The sequence below is a fragment of the Acanthaster planci genome, linkage group LG09 (assembly GCF_054643075.1).
Source record: "Acanthaster planci isolate LZ-2023a linkage group LG09, COTS_SCS, whole genome shotgun sequence".
In the NCBI taxonomy this organism is placed as follows: domain Eukaryota; kingdom Metazoa; phylum Echinodermata; class Asteroidea; order Valvatida; family Acanthasteridae; genus Acanthaster; species Acanthaster planci.
In genome coordinates this window covers 21,148,281-21,173,483 of record NC_141785.1, presented here as the reverse complement: position 1 = coordinate 21,173,483, position 25,203 = coordinate 21,148,281, and the positions used below count along the sequence as shown (strand labels likewise).

General features: G+C 40.3%; 1 protein-coding gene across 6 annotated transcripts; it reads right to left on the bottom strand.

Annotated features, from left to right (window-relative positions):
• Positions 1 to 62: 62 nt before the first annotated feature.
• Positions 63 to 25,191, bottom strand: synrg (synergin gamma). 6 transcript variants are annotated; one of them, XM_087141184.1, is made up of 18 exons: positions 25,084 to 25,113; positions 21,432 to 21,460; positions 19,567 to 19,611; positions 17,229 to 17,413; positions 16,811 to 16,932; positions 16,177 to 16,439; positions 15,636 to 15,845; positions 11,987 to 12,287; positions 11,498 to 11,720; positions 10,903 to 11,116; positions 9,875 to 10,024; positions 8,645 to 8,785; positions 4,820 to 6,238; positions 4,075 to 4,193; positions 3,478 to 3,628; positions 3,230 to 3,286; positions 2,772 to 2,863; positions 63 to 2,673 (listed from the first exon to the last, which is right to left on the bottom strand). In XM_087141184.1, the coding sequence occupies exons 1-18, from the start codon at positions 25,092 to 25,094 to the stop codon at positions 2,434 to 2,436; spliced, it is 3,972 nt and encodes a 1,323-aa protein (XP_086997310.1). In that variant the 5' UTR covers positions 25,095 to 25,113; the 3' UTR covers positions 63 to 2,433. The 6 variants fall into 6 exon arrangements, with proteins under 6 accessions (XP_086997310.1, XP_086997311.1, XP_022102145.2 ...); XM_087141185.1 differs by having other exon boundaries at positions 15,636 to 15,842; XM_022246453.2 differs by having other exon boundaries at positions 16,811 to 16,935; positions 17,241 to 17,413.
• Between the last annotated feature and the right edge of the window lie 12 nt (positions 25,192 to 25,203).

The window sequence follows — 25,203 nt, the reverse complement described above, 5'->3', positions numbered from 1 at the left end:
GGGGCCTGTGTTAGCAAAAAACAATCAAATTCATCACGACCAAATGTCCAGCTACAAAGACATTGTGTTGTTTCCAATAATGGTCAACTATTACTTTTTATTCTGTCACAATTTGGCATAGATGTTTACACAATCTCAGCTATAATACAATGTACAACATAGTGAGTACTGTCTCCATCTGGTGAAGCATACCATTATATACACATCGCATCTACTATTGCACAGAAAACATATAGTACCAAATAGATGGCCATAGTAGGCCTCCGTACTGATGACACAATATTTTGTGTATATACTTTCCTATGGTATTCAGTGGACTGTGTGCCCCCATTGGCTCCAGAGGAAAGTATGTATGTCAAGTAAAGTGTGACTTCATCAGTACAGAGGCCTCTTGTCTACCTCTTTACCTCATCAAAATCTCTGCCGGAAAAAAAGCAGCTTTTTACGTGTATTAAGCACAATTATTTCACTGTAAGTCATGACAGCAGATCAGCAAAGCCAGTCACATCAAAAGACATACAAGTACATGGAAAACACCATACAATACCAGGAACAATACTCAATGACAACTTACAGACACTGTTACAATAAGTGATTGGTTACAAAGTTTTGAATAGTTTATACTTATATAGATCCCTCAACTGAGAAATATCTTGGCACATAATCACTGGCCAACATAGAGAAAGGGTCCTTGATCTAAGGTACAAATAGTTATTATAGTTATTATTTAGAAGAATAAAACAAACTCAAGTGCTAATACATGTAATTTAATAGAATACTTGGAGTAATTCTGCCATTACAGGGGGCCATCCTTGGAGTAATTCTGCCATTACAGGGGGCCATCCTTGGAGTAATTCTGCCATTACAGGGGGCCATCCTTGGAGTAATTGTGCCATTACAGGGGGCCATCCTTGGAGTAATTGTGCCATTACAGGGGGCCATCCTTAGTGGACAGGGCTCTTACGCATCCTCCTTTTTTTATTTACCTCCCTATATATTGCAGACTGTGCCGAGTGAAGCAAATCTCATTTTATGAGACAAACCTAACAACAAGTGTCACAAGCTGACAAAGAAGCCATCCAAAGAATCTTACATCAAAACAAAGAGCTCCATTTGCTCATTTCAATCCAAGCTATTACAAAATAAGTGGAAAGAATTGAACCTTACAACTCGCTGTCTGAGGTCTAGTTATATATTGACTAATCCAAGGAGATGTCATTACTGCTGTGGCACTGCACTCACACAAAGCCCAAAGCGCGTGGCAAGTCATGACATACTACTGGTCAAACACATCACCTGTCCATGAGAGTTATGGCTTCTAGTTTTGGTAGCCAAATCACACTACATGTATATGTAAATTTCTAACTTGGTATATACCTTTGGTCTGATATTATGGGAGAATTAACTAAGTGATTACATAATACTAACAGAGAATAACTTTGGTTGAGGCTCAACAGGGGTTGAAGATCAAAATGAAAATCAACACCAGACACTTTCTTAACCAAAAACTGATAAGAAATTCATCTGGTCATCAGGTCTGCTTTAAACCCAAACCAACCCTCATCTTCACAATGATTTCACATTTGTTTTCATCGAAAATTAAAATGCGTGCCCTAAATAATAGCAGTAATAAATTATTACACAGCCTCTGGTACATAAAAACTGCATGCCATAGGGTACTGTTAAATATCTTATTACATAATGTGATTACTGGCAATATTGATTTTGGAGTGGTATTGTGTGAACTTTCATCCAACATTATATCAATATAATAAAATGAACTTTGTGCCTGCAATAGTGACCTGTGAACAACCCTCTTATCTAAAAATCTTCAGAAAATCTTAAGATTTGTTAAGCGAAGGAGGGACAACAGCTAACAGTGAATTAATTAACTGATTTATGTGTTGATTTCTAGGTTGTATTATTCTATACAATAAAATCAAAGCCCCCTTGTGAAAATAAAAGCTTCCTTTAAATAGGAGCAAGAAGGACTTTTTTAACCAAAAATCTGAAGCATTCGACTCATGAAAATTTCCCAAGTACGCATTTTTCCAAAAAGTTCAACACAACAGGTGCATTTTATGAAAAGGTAAAAGTATGAGTAAATCATATAAGAGAAACACATGTGTATAACGACTTCAAGAGACCAATGTGCTTCTTTATGACTGACAAAACTCAAATGAAAAATAGTTGACGCAAAACCTGAGCCACTCAAAAGGAACTGATTTTTAATTCTAATATGATTTTTAATTTGTAGACCAACCCAATTTGATGGCAGAAGCGAGTTACAAGTAAACTGAAGGTTGAAACATGAACACTGCAGGAACTGCGTTGAGAAAATCCTTAAATTTCATATCACATTTGGTAATATTGGCAAGTAACAAAATTAATTACCTTGACAAACCTCCCTTTTGTTGCAGAATGGTTGAATCCTCACAGCAATCTGTTAAGTGGGAGAGCTGGTAGAATGGAATCTACCATGTTGACCCAAAGGTTGGCACATGTAGCATGGTACTGCCTACCCCCATAGGCAAGCTTGTGGCTGTCTTTGGAACGGTCAAATGCCTTGCTGCGAGAGTCGACGTTAAGGAGACACACCCCACAAGCTCGGTCAGTGTTGGTGGGTTCAGGTCGCAAAATGGCCATCTTGAAGACAAATGAACCTGGTGCAGGCTGAAACAGTACAGCGGTCAGTACAGAGAAATTAAAGCTGTGGTCAAGCAGTATTTGCACAAAGTTCATAGGAGAACAACCAACTATACTGCACCTACCATGAGCGTACTGGATGCTAGGAATGCTGATAAGTTGGTCCACACCAACTCAATGTCCTTCTGAAGCCTTTGAAGCTCAGGGGTATCCACACCTGTAGTACACAGTAACGAGACAGGGAGACAAGGAGACACGTTCACAGAGTAAAGCAATGAGATCATTCAGGGACTGATCTAGAATTCAGGGTGCTTGAGGGTCAGGGGGTGGGGAAGGTGGTTGCTAAATTTTGCTAGAGAGTTTCCTAAGTGTCTTTTGGACAACCAGTTGACAATTTGGACAGGTTGGGTAACCCAATGTTACAAATAAAGCTCCCTGTTCCCAAGTACTAGCTAAAACCCAAGGTTCAAGGAACAACAAAAATCTGGCACAAAGAATTGTCACAATTAAATAACCACAGGGTGCGAAGGTGACTAATAGTTCACAGAGAAAACCTTCAGTTTAATGCATATTCATGACTTACCCATTGCATTCATGGAGGTCAATATCCGGCAAGCCACACGGTAAATTTCAATCACAGCTGCAAAGTAAATTCATCAATTAAAATACAATACCAGAAAGAAACGATACGAAGTCACTATGCCTTTTAAGAAATATTTCTGTAAGGTTCAGGTCTGCTAAACAACACTCATGTCATCTAAATATGGAATGGATTGCCTCCAGAGATAATAAACTACACAGGTAATCCAGACATGAAGCATGCTTTCTCACCTGTGAGATACTCAGCTCCCTCTGATGATTTGATGACTTCGTTGCACACGGATGAACTGCTGATATTGTTGAAAATATTATTGGCTTTCTTAACTGCTTCGTGACATTTCTCTAAGCAACGCTGCCACTCGTTGGCATGGCGATTCTCATCCTGTTGATTTGATGAAGGCAATTTTACTTCCTGATTCAGAAATTACCACATCCTGAACATCCACTGTGAAAATGCTATCAAAACTTGTAACAAGTTTCTGAGGCTTTCAACACAAATTCTTTAGAACCTGCAGCTGTTTCATACCAACTGTGACAGTCACCAATTCTCCAATTACAATATGATTTTACATACACTTTAGGGAGTTAAGGTTAAGAAACATGTATGGCAATGGTTTTACACAAAACTAGATTTCATGAATGCCTGCACATGAAATTTTCATTAGTTCTTTTTCTTTGCAAATATTGGTTTTTATCTTGGGAGAATCACCATTACAATTAATTCAATACTTCAACTCTCTGCTATTGCAAAATAATTCACAGACATTGTAAAGAATTAAAATGAGGCAACACTTGTGACACAGACAAGAGAATGAAAGTCTAACTCACATCAATATTACCAACCACCTCAGCATATCTATCTCCAATCAAACTGGATCCGCTAGGGACAAGGGGAATTGAGGAGAACGTCTGGGAGACAGCAACAGTTCCTGATGAGGTAGTGGAATCTGAAATTCACAAACAAATACATCATGTTCAAGGTAAGTGATCAATGATTCACTTGGCTTTCAAGGAAACAAGGCCCTGGGGAAAGGACCTTATGGGATTCCGAACAATAACAAAGGGAAGTCAAGCTCAAAGCAACAGTGCTTTAGGATTACAATCGGAACCCAACTTAATACAACTGTGCATGGACAGTTTTTAAGCACAGAAAGTATCTGCTTAGACAAAGTGGGTTACCAGGCAAAATGCCATGAATTGTATATTTCTTGTGACTGGCTCCCAGCTGATTTCTGTTTGGCAATATCTTTTGCTTAGCAACTCTATGAGAAAGTGAGTCCAGGTTAATTGCACATCAAGTTATCTGGGATAAATATCAACAAGAGAATGTTTTTGCAACAGTTAATTTAAACAGATTGTGACTTGACATTGACTTGTCATGAATAAGTACAAATCTTTGAGAGCTTCCAAAACAATTTGTTCAGGAACTCAGCATCTGTAGGTTTGTTGCTATTTCCAAAAAATGCTATCTGATCAAAGGATATATGTCTAGAGATTGTTCCAGATCAAATTCATTTTACTTCAAAATGTCACAACTACACGACTGACAGATCACACCAAAGGAGATACTTACCTTGTTGCATGACTTGGTCAATATTCTCAACTGGCATGGTAACATCCATTGGAGCACTGCTGAAATCTCCAAAAGAATCAGCTCTATCTTTGCTATTCATCTCCACTGACCTCCCTAAGGTCAAATCAAGGTCAAGGGTCTTCAAATCAAGCCTGTCAATAGACTCTATCTTGGAAAGCTTACTATTCTGTGAGGACTGGAATGAGTTGGGATAGGTGGAGAATGGAGGTTCAGTGGGCGTAACTTCAATCTCATCACTTGGTTCGTAGTCTCCTGCATCTTCAAGATTCAACATGGCAACTGAACCATTGTTGACTGATCCAAGAGCATCAAACTCCATGCCATACAGGTCACAGGCAGAGACAGGTTTCTGTAAGTTGCCTCTGTTTTCATCATCAGGTTTACTGCCAAATTGACCTACGGAAAGTGAGTCCATGACTACGGGAGGTGGGTTGGTCTGGAAATCACCGAAATCATTATCAGGAGGTTCCCGATCATCAGCACCTCCTAGGACTTTGAAGACGCTATACTTATCCTCAGAGGAGCTTGTACTCACAGAATCAGCCTTCAGACTAAAGGCATCTCCACGCTGATTTGCAGAGCTACATGTAAGAGGTGGTGGCATAGCCTGTTTGAAGTCAGCAAACCCATCCTCTTCTGGAAGGCTAGGACTGAGATTGATCTTAGGAAGTGCAGGAGAGGGTTCAAAGACCGTGGTGGGAGGGGTGGGTTTCATGGAAGGATATGCACCCTCAAAGTTGGCTGTGAATTCCGGTGCAGGTTGAGAGGTTTCTCTGAAGTCTGTGAGAGAGTCAGAGGAGGTAATTGGAGCTGTTTCCTTTGGAGGCTCTGCTTGCTTGAAATCGTCAAAATCATCCCCAGTCATGGCTGTCTTGGTGTCTGTACTTTGTGGCTCAGTGACAGTCAGCTCCCGAAATACTGCATACTTGTCAACTTCAGTGGGCTGCATTCCCATCAAATCAGACTCTGAAGCAGAGTGCTTAAAGTGGGTAAAGTCTCCAAACTCCTCATCCTCTTTGGCTTTCACTGCTCCACCCATCCCACTGGGCCCTGTCTGGAAGCTGCCAAAATCATCCGTGCTAGCCATCTTCCTACCCACCTTGGGAAAAACCTTCTCAAAATCCATGTGGAAGAGGTCAATCTTGTGCTGGTCACCTTTGGACAAGACCGCTCCTTTGCGGTGACTGACAGAATCAAATGAATGCATGCCTGAGGTTGCAAACTTGCTCTGTTTGGAAGCAGCAGAGCTGACAGAAGACAGCCTGCTGCTACTGTCACTCTTTGGAGGAGCAATGGATGGGAAGGAGGTAAAAGGGGTAGAGCTAGGGGTCTTAGCTGGCTTAGGAGCTGACTTAAAGTCATGGAAATCATCTTCTTCATCTTCACCTGGTGTCCGATCTGTCAAACATAACAAAACATCATCTATCAATGAATTGAACATGAAGCCATTTCTATTACTGAGAAAATGCCACTTCATGAATATGTTGCTACGAGAACACTGGTGATGATGACTCCACTGTAAAAAAAAACGATGGGCGGAGATCTGGGGGGGATGTTGTGAAACCAATATAATCATCACCCCCACACTTCAAGTGACTGACTATGCGCACCCTTAGCCTGCATCACTAACCCTGCACTTGCCAGAGTCACAATATCACATGGGATGGAGGCTGTGTTCAACTCTCGTAAACCATCCCCAAACATGTGACAAGAGATCTCCGCCCATGTAATAAACTTGTTCCTCCTATTGAACAAATTCTTTTCATAGTCTAAGTTCACAAAAAACACTTTGGAAAAGGAACCATGAAATTGTAGTTGAATGACTGAAAGAGTGCACTGAAATGAGCAATGAGTAAAAATGAAATGAAAATGTGGAAGTTTAACGAGTTCATTGTCAAAGTTCTCTTGAAGACATCAAGAGTAAATGAATGGGTCTTAGTGAAGACCAACACTATGATCTTGGAATCCCTTTCAAACATGAAATGTCTAAATCAAGAGTTTTCATGACAATTCTGTCCCACAACTAACCTACCTTACTCAATTTCATTCCTCACTAAAACAGGAGTTTTAAAACGCCAAACGTCCAAGATTATGCTGAACATTTGCATTTCGGGAAATTCATGATGGCAAAAAGGAACTTGACTTCTCCTGCTTCAGCATTTTGACATTAACCTTCTTAATGTTGATGACATTGTCTGAGCAGTACACGTGTACATGTATGTGTGTGGTCCAGGTGTTAATCAAAATTATGTACATATCCACCATTACTGGTGTTCATGGCAAGGTGCATCATTCCACCTGTTTACTGGTTCTAGAAATATTCCTTCAAAAAAACAAAAACATCTCAGCTCCTTGGGGAGAACAGAGCTTGAATGCAGCCACTGGAAGAGCTAATGGCTCACCAAGCACAGTAACCCTCTCTGAACTCACAAGTATCCATTGATACCTCTGAGTGGACTCAGGGAAGTGGGAGTACACTGACATGCCACAGGTCACAATGTAGGCCTCATAGTTGGATCTGAACCCCTGACCGTTTGAGAGCTGAGGACACTAACTATTAAGCCACACCTCCCCTCGAACCCGCCAAGACATTCCAATGGAATGGTTTAATACAACACTGTGGGACAGCTCTGGGGCAGTTCCTGAATGACAGAGGTGTAGTCACTCATGGATCATTCAGTTCTATTCTAATTCACAAGCCATTGCAATGAACTAAGACAAAGGCCTTCTTTTCTCAGTGTTTGTCTCCATAGTTCTGACTGATTCGTGAACTACATGTAATTTACAAGACTTGTGGACTGACCTGTGATTGACATGTGACTGACCTGATTCCATCTCTACAGAATGGATACCATTCATTTGAGAGGGTCAAAAGTACGAGGGTTAGAATATACAAGAATGCTCAGTAATACAAAGCTCTTCTTCATCATTACCACCTCTACTGTTTGACAAGCTGCTCTCATGCAAAGCAGAATGTTCAAACAACTAATCACTGAACAGGGAGGTACAAGTAATTAACATATATAAATATGCAACACTGAATATACCAATTATTAAAAGAAAAAGAAAGAATATGTAATGGAGGAAGTGTAATCATGGGTGAGATACATAATTGTGACAAAAATCATTTGAACGAAAATGAAGGAAAACAGAAACACAAAATAATTAAACATGAAACCTACATGTAAAAGAAAATCACACTGATGGTACAAAAAGTGCGCCAAATGGATCATTTGTAGCACAGCTAAGTTCTTTTATATCTAATTCTTTGAAAATAAACTGAGCCTCAAGTAGAGAAAGGGCAGTTTGGTTTTAGTCACGATGAATGTGGGCAGAACTGCTACCGGTATTCTTTTCATCAAATATTCCACAGTCTTATTTGTGGAAAGAACTGTTAAAAGGAAAAACAAAGTTAAGTTAAAAATACCTCAAACAAGCAGGTGCACCACCACACCATCAAAATACATCTCAGATAAGATTATCTTCCAACTTCCCTTTCAGCTACTACAGCACACAAATGTTGTGCAAAATGGAAAGAAATCATCCCCACTCTTTTTCTTTTGTACCAGACAACCAAAATAAAAAAGCATGCAGCTCCATAAAGCCATGCATATAAATGATGCCTGCTTCCTCTTCTGCAGCTTTCTACTCTAGACAGACAATTTCTATCAAAGTAGAACTCTCTACATAAAATGTGCAGCCTAGAAAAATCTAGGAAATTGAAGCCAACACCAGCACTGGGTGGTTGAGGGGGTGGGAGCAAGGGGTTTGAGCTGGCATCACATTCTTTAGATAGAGACAAACCTGACAAAGACCCCGAGGAGATGGACTCCTGCGAGCGACATGTGAGCTTATCATAAATGGAGTTGGCGTCCCACACTAGCGGAGAGCTCCTACCACTAGAGGAGTCCGCGGGGGAACCAGCAAAGATATAGCAGTTCTCCTCTGCAAAGTGGTGGCAGCAGTGGGATAGGCGAGGAAAAGGTTGTGATAGAAAGGTTTAATATACAGCTTCAGTATTGTATCCACCGGTTTGGGAATTATCATCTAATGAATATTACACCTTCAAGGGGCAAAATTACATCCCATCTACATTTGAGCTTTCCTTCTATTTCTATGCATATACTAAGGTGCACAGTACTTTTGCCACAATTATTTGCATATAAAGTAAACCATCTTCTGACTCAGTACACACGTAATAGATAGAATAACAGGAAGATATTTTGTTTCACTAACAACCTTGGATGTGATATGTGAGTAGATCAGTGCTAATTTATTGACAATATGCAAGCATTTCAGAAATTTATCACAGCTTGGCAATGATTGGCGCTTCCTGGAATCTCGCGCAAAGCCAGGGAACTACATGTACAGACATGTTCGGACTTGTTTTGCTTGCATGTCATACTGTACCTTTGTGACAATTATTTCAAATAAAAAAGGGAATAAAAGGGAATTTAAATGTGCATTTATGAATGCCCAGCGCATTTCTCAATGCCAAGAATGAGTTAATTGGATATTTTTACACACACTTGAAAGAGTAAGGAATGGCTTCCTTTAAAAATTAAATTTATAACTAGAGCAATATCAACCAAAAGGAACCGGACAGACCTGATATGAACTTTGAAATCAACAAAAAAAGACAGCCAGCTACTGTACAAAGCTCTAATTAATTGGGATCATTAAAACTTTTCGATGGTTCCTGGTGGAATGTTCCCAAAGGAAGATTTCATGTTGTCAAGAGACTAACTTGGAGGCCAGAAATAGATGACATCACTGTGGGGCTATTACCCTTGTGGCCAGCTTCTTCTTTGACCAATAAGATTTGCAGATTTGCCAAATACATGTATGTGTGCCCATTTCAAGTTTTAAGAGTGCGCGCCTGAGTGCTGCACTACATTTAATGGTGTCCCCTCAAGTTAGTCAATAGAAATGCCCCTAATGAGATAGGAATGAATCGCATTAGAGACATTCCATAAAAGGGACAAATACAAACTGCACCCAAGAGCTGCCACAAAACTGGTTCCAAATACAGACCTTCCTTGGGGAACTTCAGAGTGGAATCCATGCTGAATTCGTCATTCTTGAAATCCTCATCAGTAGGTTGGAGTTTGTCAGAGGAGAGAGGAGAGCCAAAGGTGGGTTTGCTCCGAGAATGATCATGATCTGACTGGCTGCTTGAGGAACCTGTAAAAAGTAGTAAAGAACAAATCCTGATTTGCCATTGACAAAAAACATTAAGGGCCGGCGACCATTTAGACCCAGTTTGAAAAGGGCCCCCTGGTAGCCCGCCCTGTATAATGCCTGCACGATATTCAGGCTAATTCAGGCTACTCCAGGCCAGTATCAGGCCTGTCTGCACATCGGCATTTCAAAGTCCCTGATGGAAGGCTTCCCCTACCATGCTTCCACAGATGAACAGGGGTCTAAGCGGATTAGTGTAAAAATTGTATAGAGCTGAAGGATTAAAAACCACAAGCAGGTTCCTTCTGGGATAGATTACATGTATCAGTACTTGCAAACAATAGACCCCAGGATGGAGAAGTTCGAGACCAACAACCCCTCCAGCATCCAAGGCCGGTAGCCAGGCCGGTATGAAAGGGGTTTTTGCAGCAGGGCGAGCTTACGGGGGGGGGGAGGCTTTCAAACCGGGTCTAAATGGTCGCCGGCCCATAACTAGGGCAAGATTTAAGTCTGTAACCTCTGACATATCATGGTCATTGTTTTATTAACTGAGCTATCCAGCCAATGACCAGTCTCAAGAAAGACTTCAACACATGTGACACCAGCCAACACAATTATAGGAAGGTCAAGTGACTGCTGATGTGGGGGGCCACAGATCACTAGGCACCTGAGACTTTATAACCTTTAACCTCAAGGCATTTATTTTGATCACAAATCTCACAAGAAACTTGATTCAACTGTTACAGTTCGAGCATTACAGTCATATTAACCCTGAACTCACATTTGCCACTGCTTATATCCACATGACCAGAAATCTCCTAAGAACTTAATGACCAGATTAACCAATTTTTAGACTCTGATACAAGTCTGGTGCAACTTACTTGATTTGCTGGGTTTGGATCCTACTGCTTCTTGGAATGGAGCAAAGTCATCTTCCATCCTACCCATTTCCATGTTAGAGGTTGGTGGATGACTAGACGGCTGAGAAAGAGACTGTTGGCTGGTCTGGTGTCCTGACTGTCCCTTTGGTGTCAATACAGGAAGAGGTGCTTCTCTAAAGTGATGAAGTGCTTCGATGGAAGGTTGCTGTCCTTTCTATATTTGTTACAGTAATGACACTAAACTTGTTGAAAAATTGATTAATCTTCAAAAGACTAACCATTTGATGGGCATCTTGTTTTACAAATGGACTGACAACTACATGACTTGAACTTTCTTCTTGTCAATTTCCACTTCTACTGACCTTGATTAGAGTGGTCATATATGCCACGTTGAATGAATGAGTCTATACTTAATCATGTGACTTATTACAACTGATCACGTGACTGAGCTTTCCTACAACATCAACAACTGACGTCATTCTTACTCAGTTCTCTGGAAAGTTATTTGTTACACTGTAAGGCATTAACACAGTTTACTTCCAAGCATACACGGCTCATTTCCTCTACTAATTCATTATAAGTCAATGAGCTTTACCTGTACAAGAGCAATCAGACCAAGTACAATGTACAATTCCAGACGAGTCAACTGTCCAGGAATGGTTTGATTAGCCATTTCCCAAATGCGTCCAAGTACCGGCTTGTCCAAACCGGAAAGCATTAGGATAGAATACAGCAGGTTGGTCTCAATCCTATCATCTTTGATTGAAGCCTCAAGGACTTGATGGTACAGTAGAGGGAGGTTGGTCTCATTCATACACCTGTTGGTAAAATCCAATCAATTAGGGAAAATGAGGTTTTGGAAGAGGAAGCTAATTCTCATTCTCTGTAAATGTCTGGGTGTGATCCAGACCTGAGAGACCATTGTTTTGAAGTAATATTTGAAAGGAGCGGGTAGCAACCTCAACCCCCCCACTTTGTTTTTGAGCATAAAAATAAGAAGACAAGAATGGTTTCAGTGAGTACCAAAATCTAGAAATTCTGGAAGAAAGATCATATTGAGTCTTTATGACAGTACAAGACATACCAGACAGGCACACCCTTTCCTTCACCACCCTGCAAAGCCACAATGGAACTGCCTGCTTTCAATGCCTGTCCATGCTCAGCCAGGCCACTTCCACTCTGACTAGGGGGTTCTGGCATGGCGAATAGTGAGGTGACATTCTCTGCGCTGGACCAAGGTTTGCCTTTGGTGAATGTCTGTTGATGATGGGCTTGTGTCACAGGCTCAGCCTCACGGAGTGGTTTCTTCTGATGGAAAGCTTTGGTAGATTTACTTGGTGCTGTCAAATCTGCTGAATCTAACATCATGCTTTCCAGTGAAAGGCCTTGATTGTAAATTGTAAAAAGTGCAAAAACACTGAGAAATAGTCACCAATCAAACATTTGCGACAATCTTTATTACGCTTCTTAAACTAATTGCTAAACATAATACCCACTGCAGCATTAGCAATGAGTGAAATCTGAAATCTACTCATTACACCCCTCCAAATCACTCAGATCTCACTTTGTATTCTTGCTTGATGGCATGCATTATGATGGAACTATGGTTCTGTCAATTCAATTGCTTCTCACTCTGTTTCCTTACTTTGATGGCATGCATTATGATGGAACTATGGTTCTGTCAATTCAATTGCTTCTACCTTTGTTTCCTTGCTTTGATGGCATGCATTATGATGGAACTATGGTTCTGTCAATTCAATTGCTTCTACCTTTGTTTCCTTGCTTTGATGGCATGCATCATGATGGAACTATGGTTCTGTGAATTCAATTGCTTCTACCTCTGTTTCCTTGCTTTGATGGCATGCATTATGATGGAACTATGGTTCTGTCAATTCAATTGCTTCTCACTTTGTTTCCTTGCTTTGATGGCATGCATCATGATGGAACTATGGTTCTGTGAATTCAATTGCTTCTACCTTTGTTTTCTTGCTTGATGGCATGCATTATGATGGAACTATGGTTCTGTCAATTCAATTGCTTCTACCTTTGTTTCCTTGCTTTGATGGTATGCATCATGATGGAACTATGGTTCTGTGAATTCAATTGCTTCTACCTTTGTTTCCTTGCTTTGATGGCATGCATTATGATGGAACTATGGTTCTGTGAATTCAATTGCTTCTACCTTTGTTTTTTTGCATGATGGCATGCATCATGATGGAACTATGGTTCTGTCAATTCAATTGCTTCTCACTTTGTTTCCTTGCTTTGATGGCATGCATTATGATGGAACTATGGTTCTGTCAATTCAATTGCTTCTACCTTTGTTTTCTTGCTTTGATGGCATGCATCATGATGGAACTATGGTTCTGTGAATTCAATTGCTTCTACCTCTGTTTCCTTGCTTTGATGGCATGCATTATGATGGAACTATGGTTCTGTCAATTCAATTGCTTCTACCTTTGTTTTCTTGCTTTGATGGCATGCATTATGATGGAACTATGGTTCTGTCAATTCAATTGCTTCTCACTTTGTTTCCTTGCTTTGATGGCATGCATTATGATGGAACTATGGTTCTGTCAATTCAATTGCTTCTACCTTTGTTTTCTTGCTTTGATGGCATGCATCATGATGGAACTATGGTTCTGTGAATTCAATTGCTTCTACCTCTGTTTCCTTGCTTTGATGGCATGCATTATGATGGAACTATGGTTCTGTCAATTCAATTGCTTCTACCTTTGTTTTCTTGCTTTGATGGCATGCATTATGATGGAACTATGGTTCTGTGAATTCAATTGCTTCTACCTTTGTTTTTTTGCATGATGGCATGCATTATGATGGAACTATGGTTCTGTCAATTCAATTGCTTCTACCTTTGTTTCCTTGCTTTGATGGCATGCATTATGATGGAACTATGGTTCTGTCAATTCAATTGCTTCTACCTTTGTTTTCTTGCTTTGATGGCATGCATCATGATGGAACTATGGTTCTGTCAATTCAATTGCTTCTCACTTTGTTTCCTTGCTTTGATGGCATGCATCATGATGGAACTATGGTTCTGTGAATTCAATTGCTTCTCACTTTGTTTCCTTGCTTTGATGGCATGCATCATGATGGAACTATGGTTCTGTGAATTCAATTGCTTCTCACTTTGTTTCCTTGCTTTGATGGCATGCATCATGATGGAACTATGGTTCTGTGAATTCAATTGCTTCTCACTTTGTTTCCTTGCTTTGATGGCATGCATCATGATGGAACTATGGTTCTGTCAATTCAATTGCTTCTCACTTTGTTTCCTTGCTTTGATGGCATGCATCATGATGGAACTATGGTTCTGTCAATTCAATTGCTTCTCACTTTGTTTCCTTGCTTTGATGGCATGCATCATGATGGAACTATGGTTCTGTCAATTCAATTGCTTCTCACTTTGTTTCCTTGCTTTGATGGCATGCATCATGATGGAACTATGGTTCTGTGAATTCAATTGCTTCTCACTTTGTTTCCTTGCTTTGATGGCATGCATCATGATGGAACTATGGTTCTGTCAATTCAATTGCTTCTCACTTTGTTTCCTTGCTTTGATGGCATGCATCATGATGGAACTATGGTTCTGTCAATTCAATTGCTTCTCACTTTGTTTCCTTGCTTTGATGGCATGCATCATGATGGAACTATGGTTCTGTCAATTCAATTGCTTCTCACTTTGTTTCCTTGCTTTGATGGCATGCATCATGATGGAACTATGGTTCTGTGAATTCAATTGCTTCTCACTTTGTTTCCTTGCTTTGATGGCATGCATCATGATGGAACTATGGTTCTGTCAATTCAATTGCTTCTCACTTTGTTTCCTTGCTTTGATGGCATGCATCATGATGGAACTATGGTTCTGTCAATTCAGTTGCTTCTCACTTTGTTTCCTTGCTTTGATGGCATGCATCATGATGGAACTATGGTTCTGTCAATTCAATTGCTTCTCACTTTGTTTCCTTGCTTTGATGGCATGCATCATGATGGAACTATGGTTCTGTCAATTCAATTGCTTCTCACTTTGTTTCCTTGCTTTGATGGCATGCATCATGATGGAACTATGGTTCTGTCAATTCAATTGCTTCTCACTTTGTTTCCTTGCTTTGATGGCATGCATCATGATGGAACTATGGTTCTGTGAATTCAATTGCTTCTCACTTTGTTTCCTTGCTTTGATGGCATGCATCATGATGGAACTATGGTTCTGTCAATTCAATTGCTTCTCACTTTGTTTCCTTGCTTTGATGGCATGCATCATGATGGAACTATGGTTCTGTCAATTCAATTGCTTCTCACTTTGTTTCCTTGCTTTGATGGCATGCATCATGATGGAACTATGGTTCTGTGAATTCAATTGCTTCTACCTCTGTTTCCTTGCTTTGATGGCATGCATCATGATGGAACTATGGTTCTGTGAATTCAATTGCTTCTACCTTTGTTTCCTTGCTTTGATGGCATGCATTATGATGGAACTATGGTTCTGTCAATTCAGTTGCTTCTACCTTTGTTTTCTTGCTTTGATGGCATGCATTATGATGGAACTATGGTTCTGTGAATTCAATTGCTTCTACCTTTGTTTCCTTGCTTTGATGGCATGCATTATGATGGAACTATGGTTCTGTGAATTCAATTGCTTCTACCTTTTTTTTCTTGCTTTGATGGCATGCATCATGATGGAACTATGGTTCTGTCGATTCAATTGCTTCTACCTTTGTTTCCTTGCTTTGATGGCTTGGTTGACGACTCATTTCCCGGTCCTTGCTGGAATCCACCAAAACCTTCATCTTCGGTTACAGGTTGAGCCTGGCCTAGCGACGACTGTTGACCTATGGGTTCCAGGAGGCCAGACTCAGGGGTCTGCGGGGTGTTAGCTGGGGGTGTAGGACCTTGAAGAAAGTCCCCAAAACCATCATCCTCTGCTGCAAACAGAGTTCAATCATTCTTCTTAAGAGCAACTTTGACACTTGATGACTGATGGGGAAAATGCATATTGTATTGTCCAAGAAAGAACCCTCTTTACAGATTGTTGATTCATAGACTAAGTTCAGGAGATGTCACTGCTACAACAAGACTAAAGAAGTGACTTAGAACTCTAAAGGTTCCTTTTCCTTTCTCAGTGCTTTGAAACAGGGCTTGCTCCAAAAAAGACAATGAAAACTTGTCATATCTCATTTGAAATGTTCCCAAACAAAGGGTTCAAACAGAAAACTGGTATTTTGAAGGTTCTCTTTTAGCTACTATCCTTCTCACCTGTCTCAGTTGTAGGCAGTGGACTCCCACCTACAGCTCCTCCTCCTGATTTGACTTGCCCCACCTCCTTTCCTGCTTTCCCTCCAGTTCCTTTACCAAACATCTCATCGAGGTTGAGGTTGATGCTCAATGAATCCACTGATGCTGCTTTGCCTCCAACTTTACCCAGCTGTTTCAGTTTCCGCTGCTGTTCCTGAAAGTATCGTTCCTTCTTTGCTTGTTCTTCCGTCTTCTGCTGCCGCGCAGCTGCCTTCGTGTGGTGACTGCAAAATCGATGAACTACATAAAAAACCTACTGCACTATCAGGTTTTTCTGATCAAACACGTACTTCAATTAAGGGCTGGGTCTAAAAAAATCATGATAGACTAGGACATGGGTGTCACCTATACAATGTACCTCAAGTTGACTGATGTTTCTGACTTGAACTTAAGAGAATAGAAAGGTAAAAATACACCTGATACCAACTCTTAGCAGAATGAGAGTCTTGTAAATGAAGTCTTTACGAAGGATACACAAGAAAAGACGATTTTAATAGCTGCAATGGCATGTGCCTTTCTCTTACAGGAACATCCAAGCTCTATCAGAGTATCAACTTGTACATGTAACTTGTTATGCTTTCTGTTTGTTCCTCACCTTGATTGAGGAGCTATTTGCTGTTGTATATGAGGTGCCATCTGCTGTGGTTGACCTGTAAACACCTGTTGCTGTTGTTGATAGGCCATTGGTTGCTGCATGTTAACACCATGCTGCTGATGCTGCTGGAACATAAGAATGCAAGTTGGATATTAACCAGAATTCCCTGGCCAGTCTGGTAAGGAACACGCTTCATTATTCCGTAATCTGGGCTTCAACAGTATTGTGATATCAAGTAACTGTAACAACCAGCTGCATGTACATGTACATATGCATAGAGTCCTAAACCCATCCAAATATTGCAAAGCCAACGGTTACCTTTCAGAGCTTCTCTAGCAGCTAATTAGAATAAATTCTGACAATGAAATTCTATGTTGTTCTCTACTTGGAAAAACCCTGAGCTTTGTGATCACACAACCTGAGGCAATACCTGACCCGGGAACATCTGAGGTTGAAATGGTCCTTGCTGTGAAGTCATTCCCTGTTGCATCATGGGATATCTCTGGGGTGTCACACCAGGGTAGGATGGACGTTGTTGGATGTACTGCCCTCCACCTGGTCTAGGTTGCTGCTGCTGGCCAGGTAAACCAATGTTCATGTTACCTGTGCACGGATTTGTTAAAAAAACAGATATTGCTTAGAGCACAGATTATTTTCAATTATACAGATTCAAGTACTAAACAGGATGCAAAAATTTAACAAGAAAGAAATGATTAAACATGACTGCCAAACCTTCCCATGAACAAAATTGTCAAAAGCAGCATGCTATGAACTGTTGACCAAAGAACATTAACTCTAACAGTCCCAAATCCTCCGATTTCAATATGATTTTACATAAACCCTAGGGGGTTAGGGTTAATAAGTAAGAAAAACAATACTGACATGGAATAAATGTCATCAACATATGAAATATACAGCAATTAGACTATACCCAGATTTTAAAATCACAAATTCACAGTTCACAATACATGTAAAATATTAAATGAATATGCAATGTGGAAGTGTTTGACATTTTTCACTGGAAAGGAAAGAGAAACCACAAAGAGGAAACAGGAAGGGACAAAAGCAACAACGTGTACATTGTATGATACAGTGATATCATTTTTATAAGCACTAAAAATATGTACAAAATGGCCAAAGGAGAAGTACATCGAAACTGTGTCTGCAGTAACAAAAATACCTGCAAGGATTGAATACCAAATGAGCACAGACCTGCAAGGACTGAATACCAAATGAGCACAGACCTGCAAGGACTGAATACCAAATGAGCACAGACCTGCAAGGACTGAATAAGAAATGAGCACAGACCTGCAAGGACTGAATACCAAATGAGCACAGACCTGCAAGGACTGAATACCAAATGAGCACAGACCTGCAAGGACTGAATAAGAAATGAGCACAGACCTGCAAGGACTGAATACCAAACGAGCACAGACCTGCAAGGACTGAATACCAAATGAACACAGACCTGCAAGGACTGAATAAGAAATGAGCACAGACCTGCAAGGACCAAATAACAAATGAGCACAGACCTGCAAGGACTGAATACCAAATGAACACAGACCTGCAAGGACTGAATACCAAATGAGCACAGACCTGCAAGGACTGAATACCAAATGAACACAGACCTGCAAGGACTGAATACCAAATGAACACAGACCTGCAAGGACTGAATACCAAATGACCACAGACCTGCAAGAACTGAATACCAAATGAGCACAGACCTGCAAGGACTGAATAAGAAATGAGCACAGACCTGCAAGGACTGAATACCAAACGAGCACAGACCTGCAAGGACTGAATACCAAATGAACACAGACCTGCAAGGACTGAATAAGAAATGAGCACAGACCTGCAAGGACCAAATAACAAATGAGCACAGACCTGCAAGGACTGAATACCAAATGAACACAGACCTGCAAGGACTGAATACCAAATGAGCACAGACCTGCAAGGACTGAATACCAAATGAACACAGACCTGCAAGGACTGAATACCAAATGAACACAGACCTGCAAGGACTGAATACCAAATGACCACAGACCTGCAAGAACTGAATACCAAATGAGCACAGACCTGCAAGGACTGAATAAGAAATGAGCACAGACCTGCAAGGACCGAATAAGAAATGAGCACAGACCTGCAAGGACTGAATAACAAATGAGCACAGACCTGCAAGGACCGAATACCAAATGAGCACAGACCTGCAAAGGTACAGCATGTGGCTTGAAAACAAATTACACCACGCTTCGGTAAACTACACATTATATCAACCGAAGAGGTGGCCTTTTGAAAGTGAAACCTAACTCTTCCTCCATGTACATTAAAACACAAGTAATCATTCATAGGTACATTATGTACATGTTATTCACAGGGTCCGCTATTCTTCATTAGATTAACAATTGCTAGACGGATATTCAAGAATCTTTGTCATCTAGTTTCAGTCCCACAATTCCATTTTTGTGATAAAGATCCTTATATTTATTTTCTTTTTTTTTTTTAGGCAATGCAGATTTTCAAATTTGAAACTACAGAAAATTCAACAATGCAACACAGCCAGGCAGAAAGCATGTACATCACCAAGATTATGCATTACATGTACAATCAATCCATTAATGACCATGCAACACTGGAAAAGAATGCATCAACAGAAAAGCAGACAACAAAAGCCAGATGAATGATTCATTATGGAAAACACTAAATGAAGTTACTGCTACATGTAGCTCTTTTTATTAAGAGACTGTTGCTATGGTTACCTGGCATATACATCTGCTGATGATATGGCAACATCCCATAACCTACTACAAGGGAACCAGGGAAAGAAGAGGGAATTTACTACTAGATATGAAATGAGTGATTGCAGGGCACTGGGTAAATGAATAAAGTAGGTGTAATGAAGAGACGATTGTAAACAACATACATGTACTCAGGTGTAGGTGTACACTACGGGTACATATACTGCAGGTTGCTTTTATTCTGTGGCATTTTATAAAACGGAACAGGTTACTTTCTTTTACTTAAAAGCAAAATTTGATGAGTGACAATGCCATTATTTCATAGTTTACATGCTATCATTTTTAAACAAAATTCTGAGTTTTCAGATACATGTACATTTGGGGCAGGATTTGGTTAAGGGCAGCCAAAATATTTCATCAAATTTACCAGCAAGATCCTGCCTCAGAAAATGGTTGGATATCAACAGATTGGTTTCTGATGGAAGCTGAAATATTGGTACTGTAAAGATGACAAGGGGGTAATCAAATAACTAGGAAGGGGCACTCAGAGCCATTTGATGTAAAGTAGGAATAATAATTTGGACTCTTGTTGAGATTCAGATCATGAAGAACACTGTCTAACCAGCATTTGGGAGGGAATTCTCTGAAAGTCTGATGGAAAGATTCTGTTTTGTAATGGTCATTATGTGGGAGTTTGTAAGTATCAGTGAAAACGGAAAAGAAGGGTTTAGGGTTAGTGGTTCAAAAGATGAAGGCACAGAGCTTTAAAAGAAGCCATGCATTCATTTTTGCCATTCAGAGCCTCAAAGACGTAATTATTAACAATATACATGGATACCCAAGTAATACCAATCAACACTGGGAATCAGAAACTTACATACATGGATACCTGCATGTAAGTAATGACAACCAACACTGGGAATCAGAAACTTACATACATGGATACCTGCATGTAAGTAATGCCCATCAACACTGGGAATCAGAAACTTACATACATGTATACATCCAGGGGATGCTGACTTGGGTTTTTGTTTGGGTATGTGTTAACAGTAATTACATGTAATAAATACGGTACCTCTCACAGTCTCCCTATTCAACATCATGCAACTTGACCGTGTATTAACATTTGCCTGCTGAGAAGTGATAATGCCTGCTGCATAAATCATGCACTGGCACCTGGATACGGGACAGTTTAATTGATTCTGATTGGTCAAGTGTCTGTGTGCACGCGGCTTTCCACGCATGTGCCAACTGGACAATTTGCACAAGGAATATTAAAAAAAGTGGACGAGGGTGTTCAGGAAAATGTAAGTAAAATTCTAGAAATATAGCTGGAACTCCAAACTGACTTCTTTTGACTGTGACTAAAATGGTATCTATGAATTGCAATAAATACATGCTTGGCAGCTCAGGAAGTTGAACACTAATGTTATAGTCACGTCCATTCTCCTCAGCCAGTCTTAAACGCACTTTTAATACCGGCTAAGCACATATTTAATTCCCTTAAGACATTATAGCCCACGTAGGAACGACGAAAAAGTTTGGTTTGAAAGATGAAATCTGGATTTAATCACAAGAGTGAAAGTTGTACTCCATATGGTAACTGCTAAGCATGCCAAACCAACGGTACAAGGCATTGTCTATTCTGTTGGATTTATTGATCTCACTGATTAGGAACAACTGACTATTTTATTTTCTGTATTATTTCACTTTTTTTTTTAATTTAGAATATTTTATGCTTTGATGCTGCTAAGTCGCAAGCCAAGAATAATCCCGAGGGAAAATTCTGCCGAGTTAATTTTTAAAAAAATGTAGAGCAGATGTACAATGTAGTTAAAGGTTTACGGAACCCAAACAAGTCATCAGACTTTTTCAGTTCAATTTACCTGCACCTGGCGGTGGTCCACTCGGATTCCTGAAACAAGTGGAACAAGAAAATATATTAGAACAAAACATTTCTACCCAGACATGACAAATGAACAAAGTGTTTCTTTTGCTGTGAATCAGTCATACATTTTTGAAACACTTCAATACACAGAAAGGACTGTGTCCACATTACATCAACATTATATGAACAAGTGACTGGTGCAGTGGATACCAAACAAGATTTGCATTTGTAATGCACTGTACCTTGGACCAGGTTCACGCCTTAATCCAAAGGTTTCAATTTTTTGGGGTCTACGTACCCAAAAAGCTGCAACTTTATCTTTTAATGTTTTAAATCAGATCTTACATTTCATTGCAGGATATCTTGTTTTCATGATTCATGACTCTGGAGCATTTTTAAGGGAAATGAAGTCCATCCTAATTCCATCTTGTAAATTTGTATGTTGATGCCATCTTTTGATATACGTGACTGCTTTATTTTTGTGCGATTGGTTGACATGGTTGATGTGGGCGCGATCTTTCAATAAACGTGATTGCTTAATTTTTGCGCAATTGGTTGACATGGTTCATGTGGGTGCGATCTTTCGATAAACATGACTGCTTAATTTTTGTGCGATTGGTTGACATGGTTGATGTTGCTGCATGATTTGTTGCAAATTCTGCCATCCACCATTTGCTTTTTCTTTCTAATGCATGGTTGTGGAAAATTTCAAATAAGAGAAGTAACCGAGATTCATAGACAATGAATTCAAAACAATGAAGTCAGCATGAAACAATAAAGTTTCAGACTTAAAGTAAATTTTATAGGCCTAGTCCTCAAAGAACACTCACTGTGCATGCCACGGATGTATAAACTGTATAAGAAAATCTGGACTCGCAATGCCCTTTATCAGCTTACAGAGATCATTGAATCCACTAGCAGCCATTTTACCGAGCCGAATACAAAGCTTGCCCGGCAATGCCTGCCTTTGTTCTCCCTGGTGTCAATAGAAGCGAGGCAACCTGGGTATTTGCATTCGGCTCAGTTAAATGGCCGCTGGTTGGCTTCTATTTCATACAAAGGCGTTGTAAATCCAGGTTTTTAATATACGTCCGTGGTGCGTGCATGTTCAGTGCTGTTCCAGTGTATCAGGGAAAGCAACCAAAGACTGATTTCACAGCCAAAGTCTACAAGAATGTGCATGTTCATGATGGACGTGTAGTTCTATTAACTACGTGTAATTCTCACCTTTAAAAAACATGTTCAGAAAAGTTCAATTATGGGGGAAAAACCAAGTCAATCATTTAGAAAACAGAATTTTTCAAACCAGTCGCATCTTAAAGGGTTTATGCACAGGGTGTCAAGCAGCATCCGTACACGTGGGACTCTTTCCTTACATTTATCTGATAATATAGCCAATAGGCCTAGTTAAGCTAGTAATAGTTATAGTTCTGGTAATTCTGCCTAAGCATGATAGGTATAGGTAGATACTGTACGTGACATTGTGTGATCTCTGACGCTGGGCATTGCGGTCATGTTGCATTTACCAATTTTTTCGCGTGCATTCGCTGTTTCCTGGTAAATACGTCTTGTGCCCCGACTCCATTTGGACCTCTCCTGCAGTTTCGTTAGGACCATGTTCGCCCATAGAGGAAACAGTCGTTGGTAGCCCAGTCTTGTGCCAAGACCATGTATAGGCCACTCATGCGTGTTTCTGGGAGGACCATGTTTCGCCCACAGAGTTATTACATATTCTAAATCTTAATACGTGCATTTGAAAGGTGCAGGCAGCGAAAAGTTCAAGTGCTGTGCATGTGTTGAGTGAAAACTGTCAAATTTTGACAGATTTTGAAGTCAGAAATATCACTGAAATTTGAAACCCCAACCGTTTGATGTTGGCATTTACGGAAGCCAGTAGGTGGTGATAGAGGTATTTTTGGTGAGAACCGTTGTCACCTTACTATATGTACAGGCATGGAACGTTAGTAAGACAATCCCGTCCAAAATTGACAGAGGAATACTAACGCTGTACTTAGTAGAGTTATATCAACATGATCAGTACCACACTTGACCAAGAAAGTTGAAGTAGACATCATTCTTGTTTCATGCTCTTTACAATCACCGTATCAAATTCAAGTAGATTACATAATTTTCAGTTTTTTTGTCACATAAACTGAGTGTTAGGTAGTGTTAATGCCTAGGCTAACATGCATGACATGGCCGGCTGACGCTGAAAGGATGTCAGACAACTCGACTGTTTGCCAATTCATCTGTTAGGACAACACGACTTTGTTGCTAATTGTAGAAAACTCCCCTTTTCCTTGTTTGGAGGGGAAAAATGTTGCCTTTTTTGTCATTTTCCCACTCCGTACTAATTTTCGCCTGACTTGTACATTACACAGACTCCTTTGTATGGTTAAGTAATGGTACCCTGAGCGAGAGCCTGTCTAGTTTGCACCCAGACATCAGCACCTACGGATCTCATTGAGATCTGTGAGAGTACCTGTCGATCTACAGTAAGTACTCGTACAAAATTACGGCTGTTTTGTGTTGCAGCTAATACGCAACGCCCTTGGCTGGTTCCTTGTTCAGTCACACACTGTTTGCGGCTAATCATTGGTAGCGCGGTTCGCTCTCTGTAAAGTGACACGAAAGTGATGAAACAGCCGTCGCTTTTGTGCAAGTGGGGCAAACTTCGTCCGGAGTGGGGAAACAGCAAAAAGAGGCAATATTTTTTCCTCAAATGAGGAAAAGGCGAGTTTTCTACAATAAACAACCTAGGGGATGGTTTACTCTGTAAACAGTGAAGATACCAGTGCAATTTCAGCTCATGATCAAGCAGACATTTAGCTATGCCCCCAGATAATTTTTTCGAAAGAAATCCCTATGAATCGGGACAGGGCCTAGTATATGACGGAGGAGTATTCGTTGGGCCCTGTTTACGGGTCTACTGTCTGAGCGGACAGTGTCCCAATGGACGACTTGTCTCTCCCTTTTACACACGGACTTTTACACAATGATCGAGTTGTCCGAAGTCGAGTTGGCAAACAGTCGAGTTGTCCGGACCCCCACTGAAGTCCCCCCTTTATTTTAGGGTCGTACTAATCAGCGTCAACACACCGTCAGCACGCGTCAACACATTGATAGTAACGTCAACACACCGTCAACACTTACAAAATGCATTGAAAACAGAAAACAGACATACATGTATTGAACTGCAATGTATACGCTGAGGAATAATGTCTATTTAATCGAGTTTACATTTTACTACATTTCAAAGGAGTTTTTTCACACAAAAAACTGTCTCTGAGCAGCGCTGCCGTTCGCCGCCATCTTCAATCTTGCCTTCTCATGTCGTTTGGACTGTACCATGGTTTACTGTATAAAAGTGTGTTGACGTTACTATCATGTGTTGCCGCGTGTTGACGTTGTGTTAGTACGACCGTTATTTTAGGCTAGGGCCAAGGCCTACATGTATCTTTGTTGTCTGACAGCACCGACAGTGACATGTCTAAATATTATCAAAATTACTCCCTCTATTCTTTATTTTGCTGAAAAACTACAGTCATGGATATCTTAAACACAACCTAGGCTTTTTCTGCTCAATTACAATAAAAACTGACATGAATTTCAGAAAACTTCGAAGCAGTAGCCAAAGTACACACACTTACCGAAAAGCCATTTTGCAACCTACTTCAATTCCAGACGTCAAACCACACTAGATATGTAGGTTCATATGGAGAATGAATAGATCGACAGAGCGAAACCTGACTATTTTCTGACCTTTTACG

Excerpts from the sequence above, each read along its gene's own strand:
- synrg (XM_087141184.1), bottom strand. Across the intron at positions 19,612-21,431 it reads TGGACCACCGCCAGGTGCAG|TAGGTTATGGGATGTTGCCA; the intron begins GTAAATTGAACT and ends GTTCCCTTGTAG. Across the intron at positions 11,117-11,497 it reads GTCTGATTGCTCTTGTACAG|AAAGGACAGCAACCTTCCAT; the intron begins GTAAAGCTCATT and ends TAACAAATATAG.